Source organism: Aegilops tauschii, chromosome 3 (genome assembly GCF_002575655.3).
Source record: "Aegilops tauschii subsp. strangulata cultivar AL8/78 chromosome 3, Aet v6.0, whole genome shotgun sequence".
Classification (NCBI taxonomy): Eukaryota; Viridiplantae; Streptophyta; class Magnoliopsida; order Poales; family Poaceae; genus Aegilops; species Aegilops tauschii.
Genome location: NC_053037.3, coordinates 119,423,598 through 119,440,136, shown reverse-complemented (window position 1 = coordinate 119,440,136; position 16,539 = coordinate 119,423,598). Strand labels below are relative to the sequence as shown.

The 16,539-nt window shown below is 46.2% G+C and overlaps 2 protein-coding genes across 2 annotated transcripts in view; one reads left to right on the top strand and one right to left on the bottom strand.

Annotated features, from left to right (window-relative positions):
- The window catches only part of LOC141042762 (uncharacterized), a 48,984-nt gene extending 44,874 nt beyond the window's left edge, over positions 1 to 4,110 (bottom strand). Inside the window, exon 1 of the mRNA XM_073511650.1 lies at positions 3,991 to 4,110. Coding sequence (XP_073367751.1) covers positions 3,991 to 4,110 — 120 coding nt within the window. The remainder of the gene's footprint in view (positions 1 to 3,990) is intronic.
- Positions 4,111 to 10,768: 6,658 nt separating this feature from the next.
- LOC109757002 (alpha-1,2-mannosyltransferase ALG9) lies at positions 10,769 to 16,269 on the top strand. The gene is made up of 10 exons (XM_020315828.4): positions 10,769 to 11,220; positions 12,821 to 12,911; positions 13,034 to 13,193; positions 13,303 to 13,523; positions 13,604 to 13,899; positions 14,722 to 14,833; positions 14,912 to 15,050; positions 15,391 to 15,587; positions 15,669 to 15,758; positions 15,837 to 16,269. The coding sequence occupies exons 1-10, from the start codon at positions 10,946 to 10,948 to the stop codon at positions 16,026 to 16,028; spliced, it is 1,773 nt and encodes a 590-aa protein (XP_020171417.1). The 5' UTR covers positions 10,769 to 10,945; the 3' UTR covers positions 16,029 to 16,269.
- Positions 16,270 to 16,539: the final 270 nt, after the last annotated feature.

The following is a 16,539-nucleotide window of genomic DNA, read 5'->3' as shown; positions in this document are numbered from 1 at the left end:
GAGCCAGGCCACACCGCCCGTATTTGCACTCAGACCCGTGTTGCTCCACCCCAGCCCGACAAGTCTGTTGGCCGTGGTAAGCCATCACGCAAGATGATCAGTACCAAGTCAGCTCCCACTGAATGTGGATGTGTGCATCACGTCTCAGCTAAAGACGCTCAGGATGATCCAGATGTCGTTCTTGGTACACTCCTTGTAAACTGTCATCCAGCTTCGGTTCTATTTGATACTGGGGCATCTCATTCCTTCATTTCCGAAAGTTATGCCCGCTTGCACGACATGTCATTTTGTGATATGCCCTTCCCACTACTCATTCAAACTCCTGGATCCAAATGGCAAACTTCTAGGATAAGTTATGGCAATGAAATACATGTTGACAGACTTGTATTCCTAGCTTCCTTGATATCTCTCAAGTCTTCAGATATTAACATCATCTTGGGTATGGACTGGATGAAAGCTCATTATGCCAAGATTGATTGTTACACCCGGTCTGTTCAGCTCACACACCCATCTGGCAAGATAGTCACTGTCTCCACCAGAATTGCAAAGCGTCAGCTTTATTCTCTTAATGCCAGCCCTCTTCCAGACTTTGAGGATATCCCGGTAGTCCGTGACTTTCCGGATGTCTTTCCAGAAGAACTGCCAGGTATTCCACCTGACAGGGATGTAGAGTTTGTCATAGATCTTATCCCAGGAACCGCCCCAATTTCTAGGAGACCTTACAAGATGGCACCCTTAGAGCTAGCCGAGCTTAAGAAACAACTCGATGAATCCTTGCAAAAGGGTTTCATCCGTCCTAGTTCTTCTCCTTGGGCTTGCCCCGTTTCTTCGTCAAGAAGAAGGATGGTACGGACTGGATGGTTGTAGATTATCGTCCCGTTAATTTGGTCACGATAAAGAACAAGTATCCGCTCCCCAGGATCAACGACCTGTATGATCAGCTCGCTGGATCCTTAGTCTTTTCCAAGATGGATTTGAGGTTAGGCTACCACCAAATCAAGATTAGAAATGGGGACATTCCTAAGACGGATTTTGTCACTCGTTATGGCCAGTACGAGTACACCGTCATGTCCTTTGGTCTAACCAATGCTCCAGCTACCTTCTCCCGCTTGATGAACTCGATCTTCATGGAGTACTTAGACAAGTTCGTCGTGGTTTACCTCGATGATATCCTTATCTACTCGAAGAACGAGGAAGAGCATGCCGAACATCTTAGACTTGTGCTAGAAAAACTCAGAGAGCACCGCCTTTATGCCAAGTTCTCCAAGTGCGAATTTTGGTTGCCAGAAGTGACCTATCTGGGCCACGTGATCTCTGGTAAGGGCATTGCTGTCAATCCCGAGCGAGTTCAGGCCGTTCTTGATTGGACTCCACCTGAAACGGTTAAGCAAGTTAGGAGTTTCCTTGGTCTAGCCAGTTATTGTCGTCGCTTTGTTGAGAACTTTTCCAAAGTGGCCAAACCTCTCACGGAACTTCTCAAGAAAGATAAAAAGTTTGAGTGGTCCCCACAGTGTGAGTACAGTTTTCAGGAACTGAAAAGACGCCTGACTTCTGCTCCCATACTGGTGCCACCGGATTTCACGAAGGACTTTGTTATCTACTGCGACGCCTCACGACAGGGACTAGGTTGCATTCTTATGCAGGATCGTCATGTGATTGCCTATGCATCTCGACAGTTGCATCCACATGAGGAGAATTATCCTACACATGATCTAGAGCTCGCAACCGTAGTCTATGCTCTTAAGACATGGCGACATTACCTTCTTGGTAAACGTTGTGAGATTTACACCGATCACCAGAGTCTCAAGTATATTTTCACCCAACCAGATTTGAACCTTAGGCAAAGACGTTGGTTGGAGTTGATCTCAGATTACGACTTAGGGATTACCTACACCCCAGGCAAGGGCAATGTCATGGTTGATGCGCTAAGTCATAAGTCCTATTGCAACAATCTTATGTTGCAGCAGGGCCAACCACTTCTCCATGAGGAATTATGTAAGCTTAACCTTCACATTGCTCCTCAAGGATTCCTTTCTACCTTGGTGGCGAAGCCTACTCTTGTGGATCATATCATAGAAGCCCAGAAGCATGATACGGGGATTACCCGGATCAAGAGAAACATTGCCAAGGGTATTGCTGGTAGTTTCTCTATAGATGATCGAGGTGTTGTTCTCTTCGAGAACCGTCTGGTGGTTCCCAAGAAGCAACATCTTCGGCAATTGATCCTTAAGGAGGTGCATGAATGCCCTCTCACGATTCATCCCGGTAGTACTAAGATGTATCAGGACCTACTCCAGAGGTTCTGGTGGACTAGGATGAAGAGAGAAATTGCTGAGTTCATAGCTAACTGTGACGTTTGTCGTCGCGTTAAGGCAGAGCATCAAAGGCCTGCTGGCACCCTTCAACCTTTAGCCATTCCTGAGTGGAAATGGGATAAAGTTGGTATGGACTTCATCACCGGCTTTCCCAGGACCAAGAAAGGGAATAACGCTATCTTCGTAGTCATTGATCGTCTTTCCAAAGTGGCTCACTTCCTACCTGTTCGAGAGAGTATCACTGCTAGTCAGCTTGCTGACTTATATATTTCTCGAATAGTGTCACTTCATGGTGTTCCACTAGAGATCAATTCAGACCGTGGTAGTCTCTTCACTTCTCATTTCTGGGAGAGTTTCCAAACTGCCATGGGCACCCATCTTTCCTTCAGTGCCGCTTTCCACCCTCAATCAAGTGGTCAGGTGGAAAGGTTCAACCAAATTCTCGAAGACATGCTTAGAGCTTGCGTTATCTCATTCGGTATGGATTGGGAGAAATGCCTACCTTTCGTCGAGTTTGCTTATAACAATAGCTATCAATCCAGTCTTAAGAAAGCTCCTTTCGAGATTCTGTATGGACGAAGATGTCGAACACCTTTGAACTGGTCAGAAACTAGTGAAAGACAATTCTTTGGACCGGACATGATCCAGGAAGCAGAAGAGCAAGTTTGCATCATTCGTGAGAATTTGAAAACAGCCCAGTCTCGTCAAAAGAGCCAGTATGACCGTCGTCATAAGGAAGTGGCTTATGAAGTTGGCGACAAGGCTTACCTTCGGGTTACTCCTCTAAAGGGTACCCATCGATTCGGTATCAAGGGCAAGTTGGCTCCTCGTTATATTGGTCCCTTCCTCATTCTCGCTAAACGAGGAGAGGTTTCCTATCAGTTGGAACTACCCCCACATCTTTCTCGAGTCCATGATGTCTTCCACGTCTCTCAACTTAGGCGTTGCTTCTCGGATCCCATCCGCGGAGTGGACCACGAAACGCTTGATCTCCAAGATAACCTCACATATCGAGAGTACCCTATTCGCATTCTTGATCAAGCAGAGCGTGTCACCCGACGTCAGAACACCAAGTTTCTCAAGGTTCAGTGGTCTCATCATTCCGAGAGCGAAGCTACTTGGGAGCGAGAAGATCATCTTCGACTGGAGTACCCCACCTACTTTCCATCCACCCCTGAATCTCGGGACGAGATTCTTTCAAGTGGGGGCGAGTTGTCACATCCCTAGTTCTGGTATGACCTAGACTAGCTAGTCATGTGTGCATCATGTTTAAATTCCATTTAAATTTGAAGTGGGGATTTGTGAAACCCTCGTAATCATTTCTGGAAATGACCCAGATAAAAATTGCTCCAAAAAGGTCCAAGAAAATGTTCATGTTGCTCTCTGAAAATATTGGACAGAGATAAAAATCAAACCAATATTTTTAGGAGCTCATAAATATTTATTTTGGGCATTTGGAATTAATGCAGTAATTATTTGCTTTGGATATATATTGTTACATATATATAATATTGTCCAAAAATTATGCCATTTGTTGAGGAGCTCTGGAATAATACCACTAGCCCCTACAAAAATTGGCATAAGAAAATAAAATGGTTTATTATTTTTATTAAACCAAACAAATGTCAGAAAAATAGAAAAGAAACAGAAATGGAAAAAACCTACATGTGCTTACCTGCGGCCCAGCTCCTGCGCTGGCCCAGCTCTGTGCGGCCCAGCTGGACCAGCCCGCCAGCACCGTCGTCCTCCTGGCGCCAGTCGGCCAGGCGTGTGGCCGGCGCGCGCGCACGGCCATGCCGCCACGCCACCTGCCTGCCTGTCCTCCCCCTCGTCGCCTGGATGCCCCGCGCGACGCCACGCGCCGCCCCGCACCTCTCTCGCTCTCTCCCGTGCCCATTTCCTCTTCCCCTCGCTCTCTCTCGCGCACGGCCGAACGCCACCGTCGCCGCCGCTCACTGCTGCCGCAGCCACCGCCTCCCCCTCGACCTCTCTCCGCGCCCGAGAGCTCCGCCACGACGTCTTCTACGTCCTCGACGAGCCAGGCAACTTGGGACGCACCGTATCGCCGCCTCCGCCGTCATCTTCAACTCCGGCCGCCGTGGATCTCCACCGCCCGTCCGTCGCCTGCAGAGCCTCCCCAGATGCGCCGTTGCCTCTGCTGGACTCCCCGTGAGCTCCCACCTCGAATCCCCCTCTCCCCTTTGTCTTTTGCAAGCTGCAGCCACGATCCCGCCCGAGGCCGAACTCCGGCCGCCGCCGCGAGCTCCGCTCCGGCGAGCTCCGCCGCCCACGCAGCCTCTCGCTGGCTCCCCTGGATGCGCGGGAGCGCGGGCAACCTCCTGGTGCCCCCAGCCGTCGCTCCCGTGGCTTCCAGCGGGGACTCCGCCATGGCCAGTGGTCGCCGGCAATGAGCCTCGTCGCCTGAGCCCTGCCATGTGGGTCCGTCCTGGCAGGTGATTAGCTTAGCGCTAATCACCGCCTGATTAACCCCCCTGACACTGACATGTGGGCCCAGTGCGCCCTAATCTTTTAATTAGATTAGTAAACCCCCCCTGTTTAACACTGTGTCACTGACGTGTGGACCCCACACGTCAGGTTTGACCCAGTCAGCGCTGTTGACTTGCTGACGCAAGCATGACGCAGTGCTGATGCAGTTATTTATTTTCTGGATTTAAATTAAATCAGGAAATTCTAGAAAATAGCCAAAACTTCTAAAATCCATAGAAATTCAACCGTAACTCAGATTGAAATAAGTTATATATGAAAAATTATCAGAAAAATTCAATCTATCCATCTGTAAAAATTTCATGCATGAAAAACCAACCTATACATGCTGTATATATGAAAACACACTTATGGCATTTAAAGGGACTTAACTTAGAATTACATTTGAACCTTTGGTTCAAATGGACCTCTTCCAAGTTGAATGCTAGTTGCATTAACTCAAACAGCATCATATCTACATGCCATGATCATGCATCATATTGTTGCATATGCTTGTGTATTGATTGTCGACACCGTTCCTTCTCAATAGGTCCTGCTCCGAAGAATGCTCAAGAGTACCTGCCTGTGAAGCAGTGCCTCCTCTGTTGATCTACCAGGCAAGCAAACCCCCCCCCTTGGTCATTCCGATACAATCCTACTCTCGCTTCTGCTCTCTTTTATTGCATTAGGACAACAACGATTCAACTGCTACTTTATGCTGCGGTAGTTGAACCCATTCCTCTGCATGACCTGTCATTGCCACAGTAAATAGTTGAAACCCACTAGCATGTGTAGGAGTTGATTGAGCCATGTTGTGTTCCTACCATTCCATGCCTGGTATTGCTTAGAGTTGTGTCAGGTCTGATTCATTGGGAATGAATTGGAGTGTTACGATATGTTCTGGTGCTGAGAGTTAAGTGTATGAACACGATTTGGTAAAGGTAGCGGTGAGAGGCCATGTAGGAGTACATGGTGGGTTGTCTCACTAAAACCGTCCTAAAGCACTGAGTTCTGTGTATGTTGTCCAATGACTAGCTACTACCAAACATTGGGTTCCGATAACTCGACCACTCTCGACTTATTAACCAACTTGATCTCTGTCCAGGAGTTGCAATTAGTTTCTGGTGTTTGTAGGTAGTGTTAGTAGTCTACCAAGTGGCACCCGGCCAGGTGGGCTTGGGGCAGACTAGGCACAAGTGGCATGGTGTACCAAGCGTAGATCCATCCGGCGAGGTGGGCTTGGGAACCCTGCACACATCGTTTGGGGCCGTGAGCGATACCCCGGCCGGATCTCCTTGCGGATGGAACCCTAATAGGCGATAAACCTGGACTAGAGTCTTGTGTGGCTAGTTAGGTCGTGGTCGACTCCCTGCCAGGCTTCCGCTTGAAGGTTGCCGAGATACATGACGTGTACATGGCGGTAAGTGGCGAGAGCATGTGTGAAGAAGTACACCCCTGCAGGGTTAACATGATCTATTCGAATAGCCGGGTCCGCGGTTATGGACTTCTTGGATGCTTACGTGGTACATAGACAACTTGAAGTGGATACTCTAAAATGCTCAAGATAAGTGTGAGTGCTATGGATGGCTTCTCGTAGTGAGACGGGAATGAATCCATAGTGGTGTATTGAGGTGGTGATTAGTGGACTCGTGTGCGCTTTCTTACCTCAAAGAAGTTACTCGTAGTCGTAGAATAGGTTAGCCACTGAGTCAAAGCTGGCTTGCTGCAACGGAACCCCACATTGCCTCCTTGATACTAGTGCATGTATGATAGGATCTGATGTAAGTCTTGCTGAGTACCTTTGTACTCATGTTGCTTTATTTATGTTTTTGCAGCGGAGACTTCAGTCTCGCTAGTAGTTCCGCATGGACTTCGACGTTTAGCTTGTTACCTCAGCTACAATCTTGTGCCCTCGGCAGGATCTGGTAGATAGTCAGGCTTCTCAGCCTTTTTCATTTGTAGATGTCTGTACTCAGACATGTTAAGCTTCCGCGTGTGTTTTGACTTATATGCTCTGAATGTTGGGTCATGAGACCCATGTTTGTAATATCTTGGCTCCTCGGAGCCTAATGAATAAATACTCTGAGTCGTAGAGTCTTGTTGTGATGCCATGTTGTATTTGCACATATCGAGCATATTGTGTGTATGATTGAAATGCTTGGTATGTGTGGGATCCGACAACCTAGTTGTTTATCCTTGGTAGCCTCTCTTATGGGGAAATGTAGTCTTGTGCATCCATGAGCCATAGTAGTCCGCTACAGCCCGGATCACCGGAGTCCTGCTAGCCCAGCACTACTGCTCCGGAACACTTGACTGGCTGGCATGTGTTTCACTTCGTTCCTGTGTCTGTCCCTTCGGGGAAATGTCACGCGGTGACATCTGGAGTCCTGCCTAGCCTGCTACAGCCCGGGTTCCCGGAGTCCTGTTAGCCCAGTGCTACAGCCCGGATTCGCACGCTGCTGACCGACATGCTCGATGTTGATTCATGTATGCCTGTCCCCGTAAGTTAGTGCCACTTTGGGTTCACGACTAGTCATGTCGGCCCGGGTTCTCTGTCATATGGATGCTAGCGACACTATCATATACGTGAGCCAAAAGGCGCAAACGGTCCCGGGCCATGGTAAGGCGACACCCGTGGGAATACCGTGCGTGAGGCCGCAAAGTGATATGAGGTGTTATAGGCTAGATCGGTGTGGCATAGAATCGGGGTCCCGACATCTCAAGGGAGATCAAGTTCTAGCCAGTGACTTTGAGGTTGCGTATTGTTGGTGATACCAACAACGGCAAACACCCGAGCGCTGTTGTGCGATCAGGGTGGTCCTCGGCATAAAAAATAATAGGCGTGTGGGACCACTTGAGGGGATTTCGAGCATCCATCGCCGGCTCCGCTGCATTGACCTCATGTGCCCATTGCTTGAGCTGACGGTGAGAGGAGTGCAAAGATGCACCTCCATCAATGCACATAGCTTTTGTTGCCTTCTGGGATTCTGATTCACTAGACTCGTCGTCATCCTCCTCTTCACTCTCTTCATCTTCTTCTTTTTTGTCTCTACCTCTGGCAGGCTTTTCTTTCTTCTGGTTAGTATTGCCGCGGCGTCCACCTCAGCCACCGCGACCCTTCTTGTCGGATCCACCCGTACCGTCCTGGCCCTTCTCCTTGTCTTGCTTCTCATACTCAGTTTTTTGTTTCTCAACTAGCTGTTCGACTTGACGGCATTCTTGTAGGTCGTGACCCTTGGTACGGTGAATCTTGCAGTACGGCCCGTCGGATTTGTCGGCTTTCTCTCCCGCTGCAGCAACCTGGCAATTAGCGCATGCCGATGTTTCCTTGCTGGTGCTTTCCGTCTTGGTTTTCTTGGCGGGGCTGGAGTTGTCGGATCCTTCCATAGCCATAACTTACTTGCCCTTGCGCTTTCTGTTGCGCCTTCAACCTTTCTTCTTCGGGGTGGCTGCATCATCGTCGTCAGAATCGACTTCGAGGCAACATCTTCCCCGGGAAGCCTTTTCCCCTCTTCAGCCCACGCACACTTGTCCACCAACGTATAGAGCTCATTGACGGTCTTCGGCAATCGTATGTGCATCTTTTCCAGCATCTTGTGATTGCTTATGTTTGTGTGGAACACGACAATGACCTCTGTCGGATGCACATCCGAGATGCTACAGTGTACACGACTGAAACTCTGGATGTACTTGCGCAGATCTTCTCCTTCCTTTTGTGGGATCACTTGCAAATCGATGGGAAACCCAGGGCCTTTCTGTCCTCGAGTAAAGGCACCAACGAACTCGTTGTACAAATCTGACCACGAAGTAATGGAGTTCTCCAACAGATTCATCAGCCAAGCTCTCACATTGGGCTTGAGCACCAATGGGAAATAGTTAGCTAGAATCTTTTTGTCCCTTCCCCTGACAGCTTGCATGGTGATCGTGTAGATGCCTAAGAATTCTGCCGGGTTTAGTTTGTCGTTGTACTTTTCTGGTACTTCGGGATTGAACGCACGGATGGACGGCCAGCGGACTTGCCGCGGCTCACGTGTGAAAGCGGGGCACCCAACCTCGTAAGGCAAGTACCCGCCCACAACGGGCGTTGGCTCGTCGATGACTGGACCCTTGCCCTCGTCTGATTGACGACGCGCCTCCTGGCGTCGTTGGATGGTGGTACGAGCATCCTCCACTTGCCTGTCCAACATCACATGCCGCTGATCTCGCTGCGTCTGCGGGTCTGAAGAGGCCATCGACACGTCATCGGGCTGTGTGTTCCGTTGGGTTTGTTGCGGGTGCCGACGCTGCTGCTGAGATTGCTGCCGTGGAGGCGATTGCACCGTGGGTGCACCGCCTCTCCACGGCCACCAGTTTGAGCTACGAGCGCAGTTGGTGGGCGCCACGAGGGTTCCGCCAACTGGGACATGTTCGCATCGACAAACTTAATCAAGCTCCGGATGGTGGCTGTCCACTCATCCATTTTGTCAGCTACTGGAGGGAAATCCAGAAGCATCTGTGCTCGCGCCATCGCCTCTGTCGCTGTCGAGGGCATGTTGGAACGTGAAGAACGTGATGTCGCTCGACTCATGGCAGAGCCATCAGGAGCGCCGTTACGATCTTGTCGCCGAACTGCGGGGGTGACGGCGAGTTGGCGTGGCGGAAGCGACGCCTGAAGATCTTGAGCCTGATCGACAGGCGTCTTATCGTGCGGGCGCTGTTGTGGAGGTACAACAACACCGCTCGACGTCACGTCGCGCCCATCTTGTGACGGATGCGACGTGTGTCTTGATGTCGTTCCCCTCGCCGCCGCCGGAGTCGACGCAACGAGAGGTTCGCGGCTCGCACCCGACTGGACAGGGTCACTCCGATGACTGCGTTCACCGGTGCACTAAGGAGGCGGGAGATGCCCGCCCATGCCGTTCGCGCCATTGTTATTGTCTTCGCGATAGAGTTCCTGCCTTGTCTTGTACTCCAAGTTGGTCATTGTACTTCTATATATCTGCCCACGAGACTCAAGCAATAAACAGCAATTCCACCAATCCCTCTCTAATCCCTTCTAACACAAACTTTTGATTCTCCCACAAAGCTTGAAGAGTAACAAGAGGCTCTTAACCATCTAGGGGTGCACACCCTCCAACAATAACAAACAAAGCAAATTCAATTGGTAGAACTCCTCTCAAAAATCTTCAATTAAATCACTCTCAAGAACTCATATGATCTTTCTCACAAAAATAGCCTTGAAGGAAAGAGGGATGAGGAGTACAAAATGGGAGGAGCTTGGCCTTTAAGGATTCAGCAACCACCCAAAACAACTTCAATGGCGGCGCCTACTGTGTATCCAATTATTGAAGAATTTTGGCAAGTCTTTGTGCAATGCGAACCAAGTTGTTGATTGTTTAGCAAAATCTGCTTGGGCTCTGATTTTTCAGACTTTATCTCACCAAAGTTTGAAAATGACATTGTTATTACATGATGAATAAAGCCATATTTCATTTAAAAGAAAGATAAATATACTTCTAGTGGTATGTGGCGTACTAGTGGATGTCAAGACGTGACTTCGTCAATCCATCGGTCATGTGTTGAAATGTACTACTCTCTCCGAATGACAATATAAGTCAAGGTCTCATTGGTTTTAGGTTATCGATTTGACTAGCGACACATGTTGTACATAAAAATTACTCCCTCTGACCGGTGAATTAGGCCATCAATTTAAGAGCATTTAAGAGCGTTTAGATTATTATTTTAATATTCTAAACGCTCTTATATTTTTTTAGAAGGGAGTATATCTCTAGATTTACTGTCAAGAAAATTTTGGAGCTCCCAGTGGTTAAATCGAGGACCTAATTTTTTTTTGCCGACTTAAGTTTTCATCCAGACTCGGAAGGGGTAGTGGGAATCGTTCTTGCTTATGGTTTAAGTTTCAACCCATATGCTCTTTCCGGTAAAGAAAAAGCCTAAAAAGAAGGGCCGAAAGCGAAAATGAAAGAGAAGGAATCATTTCAAAAAGCTACCCAGTCAGGGACCCATTTGTAATTTTTCGTTCTTCACTAGACGAAAGAGGAGCAAAAAGATCCAGAAGCTTCTAGTCCCGCTCACCCTTTGCCTCCGCCCCTGAAGCGAACGCCACACGAACCAAGTGAGCCAACCCTCGCCTCCGTGCTCCGGCCATGTCGATCTCGTCGGCGCGCCAGCGCCGGTCCACGGCTGCGTCGCCGCTAACCGACGACGGGTACTCCAAGGAGGCCAAGGAGAGGAGGCGGCGCACCGACGGCGAGGAGGTGGAGGAGGGCATCCGGTGGTTCCTCCCGTTCCTGGCCCTCGGGCTCCTCCGGCACATGAGCGCGTCCTCCAACCTGATCCACGACTGCGACGAGGTGTTTAACTACTGGGAGCCCCTCCACTTCCTCCTCTACCGCTCCGGCTTCCAGACCTGGGAGTACAGGTACGCTCTCCGACCTCACAGCCACTAGTCTAAACCCTAGCTGTACCGGCCGTTTCGTTGCTTGATTCGTGGTAGTGGATTGGCAGGGGTTTAGGAGTGTATGGGTTTGTGCTCTGATTTGGGTTAGGAGAGAGCTATAATGGGAGATTTGCCTAGTGATCACTAGTGGTTTTTGGTGGGGATGCACAGATCCGCTTCACTGTGCGGCATAATTTACTCCGATTTCTTCACCGTGTGGGGGCAGCTGCAGGTTACCATGCTCGCGTATAGTGGGGATGGTTAGGAGGATTTGATGGAATCGTTTGATTGAACTATTGAAGGGATTTGGGGGTGTATGCATTTGCTCATTCAGTTATTTTGAAGGTTTACTGTTCCAAAAGGGGTCGTCTAGCACCTATGCTTCTTAGTAAGCTAGAACACTTGTGAAATATGGTGCTCTAGGTTTGGTGGAAGTAGTGAAGTTTGCAAGTTCGCAGCTCGAGCATCTAAATGTGGATTCAAGTGGACAAACAAATTAGTGTTTACACTTTCCTTACCCGGGCTGCATATGCCTTGCTTAGTGCCTTGGTTTTATCTGGTTATTTGAAGGGTCGAAGATGCAAAATTTTAGGTTTTGTTCCAGTGATAATGTGGCCAGGGTTTGTTGAATTGTTTCCATGGTTTCAGTGTTACGGAAAAAAAAATCATCGCTTCCTTCTTAATATCTGTGGAATGTTGATTCGAAGTAATAGAGATTTTTAGTCTGGTAGAAGTTATGATGGAGAAGTCATAATACCGTGGTAGAAACGGCATTAGTTTATCTGTATTTGATGACTTTAGTTCAAGGTTGATTTATAGTAATGTAGAAATCATGATGCTGTTTGATGTAGAAATCACGGCACAGAAGATATCTGTTTAGTGACAGAAATGGTCCATTGTTTGTTTCAGAAATTAAGAAATGATGGTTAATTTAACTGTATTTTGATGACATCATTTATTGACTTACCAATCCTTGCCATATACTCTCGCCGTCCCAAAATAAGTGTCGTTGATTTAGTACAACTCTGTACTAAAGTTGTACTAAATCAACGGCGCTTATATTGGGCGGAGGCAGTATTATACATCTCTTAAGCTTAAAATTAAGTTTTGATACTTCACTAACATGTACTGCCAATGCTTATTCTAAAATGCCAATATGCCATTTGGAAGGTGCATTTGTGTTAGAGACAAAGGTTCCAATGCTCTGCATTCATTGGGGTTGGAACCTCAGTTTGATGGGCATTAGGTTGCTGATATTCTTGTCTTATACACACGGAAGATTGTATTATAGTGATTTCAAATTAGGAAAGGCATCTGCAATTGTGGCTGAAATATTTCTTCCATGGATATATGATATGTAATGGCATATCTAGTGCATGAAGCTTAACACCTGTGACCTGCAATATTATCTGATTTTTCCTTGAGTACACCTACATACATAGAGGACTGCATGTGTATTTGTACAGAAACTAGAGATTATTAGACAATAAATCTAACTGCAAGTTTTTTTTGTATTTTTTTGTATTATTGACATCAATAGGAGGACTTTGATTTTGATTCTCCATAATTGTATATTTTGCAGTTCCGACCATGCTCTTAGGTCATATTTGTACCTTTTCATTCATGGTCTTGTAGCTGGTCCTGCTTCATCAATCTTTGGCAGTGAACACAAGGTTTGCAGCGTTTTACTCTGTATTTTGTTCTCGTTTGTTAGACCTGCTAATTATTCCCTTATAGTTGCACTATCTTTGTCTAGTGCTAATCACATTTGACCTATTCTGCTGTGCTTGTAAAGGTTCGTGTGTTCTACGCTGTGAGAATCTTTCTTGGACTTCTATCGACTATAACAGAAACTGTTCTGGTAGTTGCTCTTTCAAGAAGATATGGAAAGAGACTTGCTTGCTATGTCCTTGCAATGCTATGCTTAACCAGTGGCTGCTTCTTTGCTAGTACCAGTATGTTTCTCATCTTACAATTTCTATTACCATGTCCATATGGAAGCTCTATTGCAGATGTTTATTCAAACTAGAACATTGACTTTATCTTATTTAATTTTTATTGCAGGTTTCTTGCCAAGTTCGTTCTCCATGTATGCTGTAACACTTTCATCGGCACTCTTCCTTCTAGAGAAATATGCTTGTGCAGTCTCTGTTGCAGCTGCTGGAGTAATTCTTGGCTGGCCTTTCTCAATTTTGGTGTTTCTCCCTGTCACTGTTTACTCATTACTCAGGGGACATTTTAAAAGGGTGTTTCTGTCTGGACTTTTGACTTCACTATGCCTTCTTGTAAGTAACGCCATTACAGTATCAGTATTTTACGATGTGAAAAGGTCCATTTTTATCTGATTATCACAAATTTGTGCTAGGTCCTTTCGGTTGTTGCTGATTATTACAGCTATGGTAGATGGACATCATCCGTGTTCAATCTTCTAAAATATAATGTGCTTGGTGGTGGTGAAAGTCACTTGTACGGAACAGAGGGGGCTTCGTTCTACTTCAGGAATGCATTCAATAACTTCAATTTCGCATTTGTTTTGGCTCTGCTATTCGTGGGGGTTGCACTATCTGCAAGGAAGAAATATGCCCCAGATCTGTTGATAGTTGTCTCTCCTGTCTACATTTGGCTGGCTTTCATGTCTTTGCAGGCGCATAAAGAAGAAAGGTAAGCATCAAAGTGTAAAACAATCTTATCAATCAGTTTAACATGTAATACAAGGAAATCAACTTTAAGTGACAACTAGAAATACTCATTTATGTTAGTCTATATTGGTGAGCCTAAAAAGAAGCTGCATCAATGTAGTGTATACTCCTGTATCACTTGCATGGTTAGATAGCTTTATTTGATTCATCAAGGGGTGCCTTTTCTTCCAGTTTATTTATGTTATCTGCATCCCTTCAGTTCAATTGTTTGCTTGTTGACTGTTGCAGTAACAACTATAGCAGTCATCTAGTGTGATCTTCCTGAGTTCAGATGCAATAGTGTGATGCAAACCATGCTGACTGTGTGTTAACCTATAAGCTTCCAAATTTGTCAATTTGTTTGGTTTTCTTATGCGTACCCATTAACACAGTTGAGTTGTACTCTTACATTTGAACTCCCTTAATATAACTTAACATTCAATAAATCTAATTTTAAGCAGCTTATGTGAAACCAATTTTATGTATTCCATGGTCAGCCAAACCAACCAATCTAGTCCTATGTGATGCAAACCATGCTGACTATTTGCTAGTTGCTACTGGTAACCTATTGGATTAGAGTTTTCTGGTATGTATATAATTGTTTAGAAGAACCACTGGTCTTCTGTATATTCTTGTCGTCATTGTTTTTGATCTACAGGAATGACACCCTGTTTGCGCTGTCTAAAAGTAACTATATGAACGATGTTTTTTTTATATATTCTTCTAATCCTGCTGGTTAACGCTACTCCATGCATGAAAGCTATAGAAACTAAAACCACACCCTTTCCTCAATCTGTTTGTGCAGGTTTCTCTATCCAATTTATCCATTGATATGTGTAGCAGCAGCTTCTGTTATTGACAGCTTTCCTTACTTTTTCCACGACAAATATGCAAATGAGCAGTCAATTTTTGAGAAGGTTAGCTTGGCGTCCTTTATCGCACTTATGTGTTTTAGGGACTGGTGATGGTTTTATATTTTCTGATATATTTGACAGATAGCGAAGGGTCTGCGGCCTTTGATCCTAGGCTTTATTTTGTGCACCTCACACAGCCGAACATTCTCTATGTTGAATGGATACGGTGCTCCTCTGCAGATCTATCAGCATCTAGAATATCATGAAGATACCGGGCCTGGTAAGGACCTAACTATATGCTCATTGAACAGGTTTCTCTTGTATAAACATTTATAGTATTGCCTTTGCCTGCCTATTATACACAGCTACTAGGCATGTCAGCTGTAGCATTAGACACTACAGAGAAATAAATGGCTTTCATCATTACATCTATTACCACGATTTGCTGTAACCTCATTCTATAGGGCTGCCTTATTGTAGACGTAGTTCCACAAATGCAGCCGTTACGTTAGTTTAAGGGAAATTTTTGTTTTTGCCACTCTTCAGTGAAAATTTATTATCCTTGATATGTTGACAGCATAAAGCTCTTTGAACTAACTAGCTAACCTGTTTCTGCACAGGATCTATTCTGTGTGTTGGAAGTGAGTGGCACCGCTATCCTTCATCATTCTTCGTACCCTCCTATATCAGCGAAGTTCGCTGGATAGATGACGGTTTCAGAGGCCTTCTCCCATTTCCCTTCAACGAAACCCTGGGAGGCACCACTGCTGCTCCATCTTATTTCAATACCAAGAACAAGGCCTCCGACAAGCAATATGTACTCCCCTTTCCTAGAAGTTCTACGACATACCTTTTCCTCTGATGATACTCTGTAACGCTTGCACTTTTTTGGTCGCAGTTGAAGGACATTGGAGCATGCAACTTACTGATGGAGCTTGATCTGAGGCGGCCTTACCCCTCTCGTGGAAACGACCTGTCAACATGGGAGGTAAATCAATACTCTAAATGATCTCAATGCGTTAAATGCGAGTTCTGCATCTGATAATTATTTTGCAAACTCTTCCAGACATTGGCATCGCTACCATTTCTAGACAGACAGCTTTCGCCGGCACTATACCGGTCGTTCTTCATACCATACCAATGGGAGCACAAGAATGTTTTCGGCCTGTACAAGTTGCTGAGGAGGCTTCCTACTGACCAAGGGCAACTCAAAGCTAACTCATCGGGTGGACATGCCGCATTTGCTTCTGTGAGCTGAATCTTAGGTTTAACCGGATCGAACTGATTAGCGATTTTTGTTTCCTAGATTTTCATTCTGATGGGCGTTCCCCCCGTTTGAGAAATGGGGGCTATGTTATGTGTAGGCTTTGTAGACTGGTTCGTTCCAATCCAACACACGGAGTTGTCCAACTGAATTCCTTTTCCAGCTCTCCTGACTGATGATGCTGTGAGACTATTAATGATAAGAAAAATCTGTATGCAGAACATTCCTCTAAGAACAGGGAATGAAGAGCATGTACGTAAGAGAAATCTCCGAATCAGTACGGAAGCATGAGAGGGAGTGGGAAATGATTCAAGCGTGTCTGTAGCACGCCATAGATATCAACGGAGGGAGTACAACCGACCAAATCCTATAATAGGTTAGTACACTATATACCCGGAGGAATATATTTTCCAAACGATCGAAGAAATTATGAGGGGAGTGTTTGCTCCTTGGAAATCTAAAAATATTTATTTATGCTACTCCTAACATTACATCGTTGCTCAAA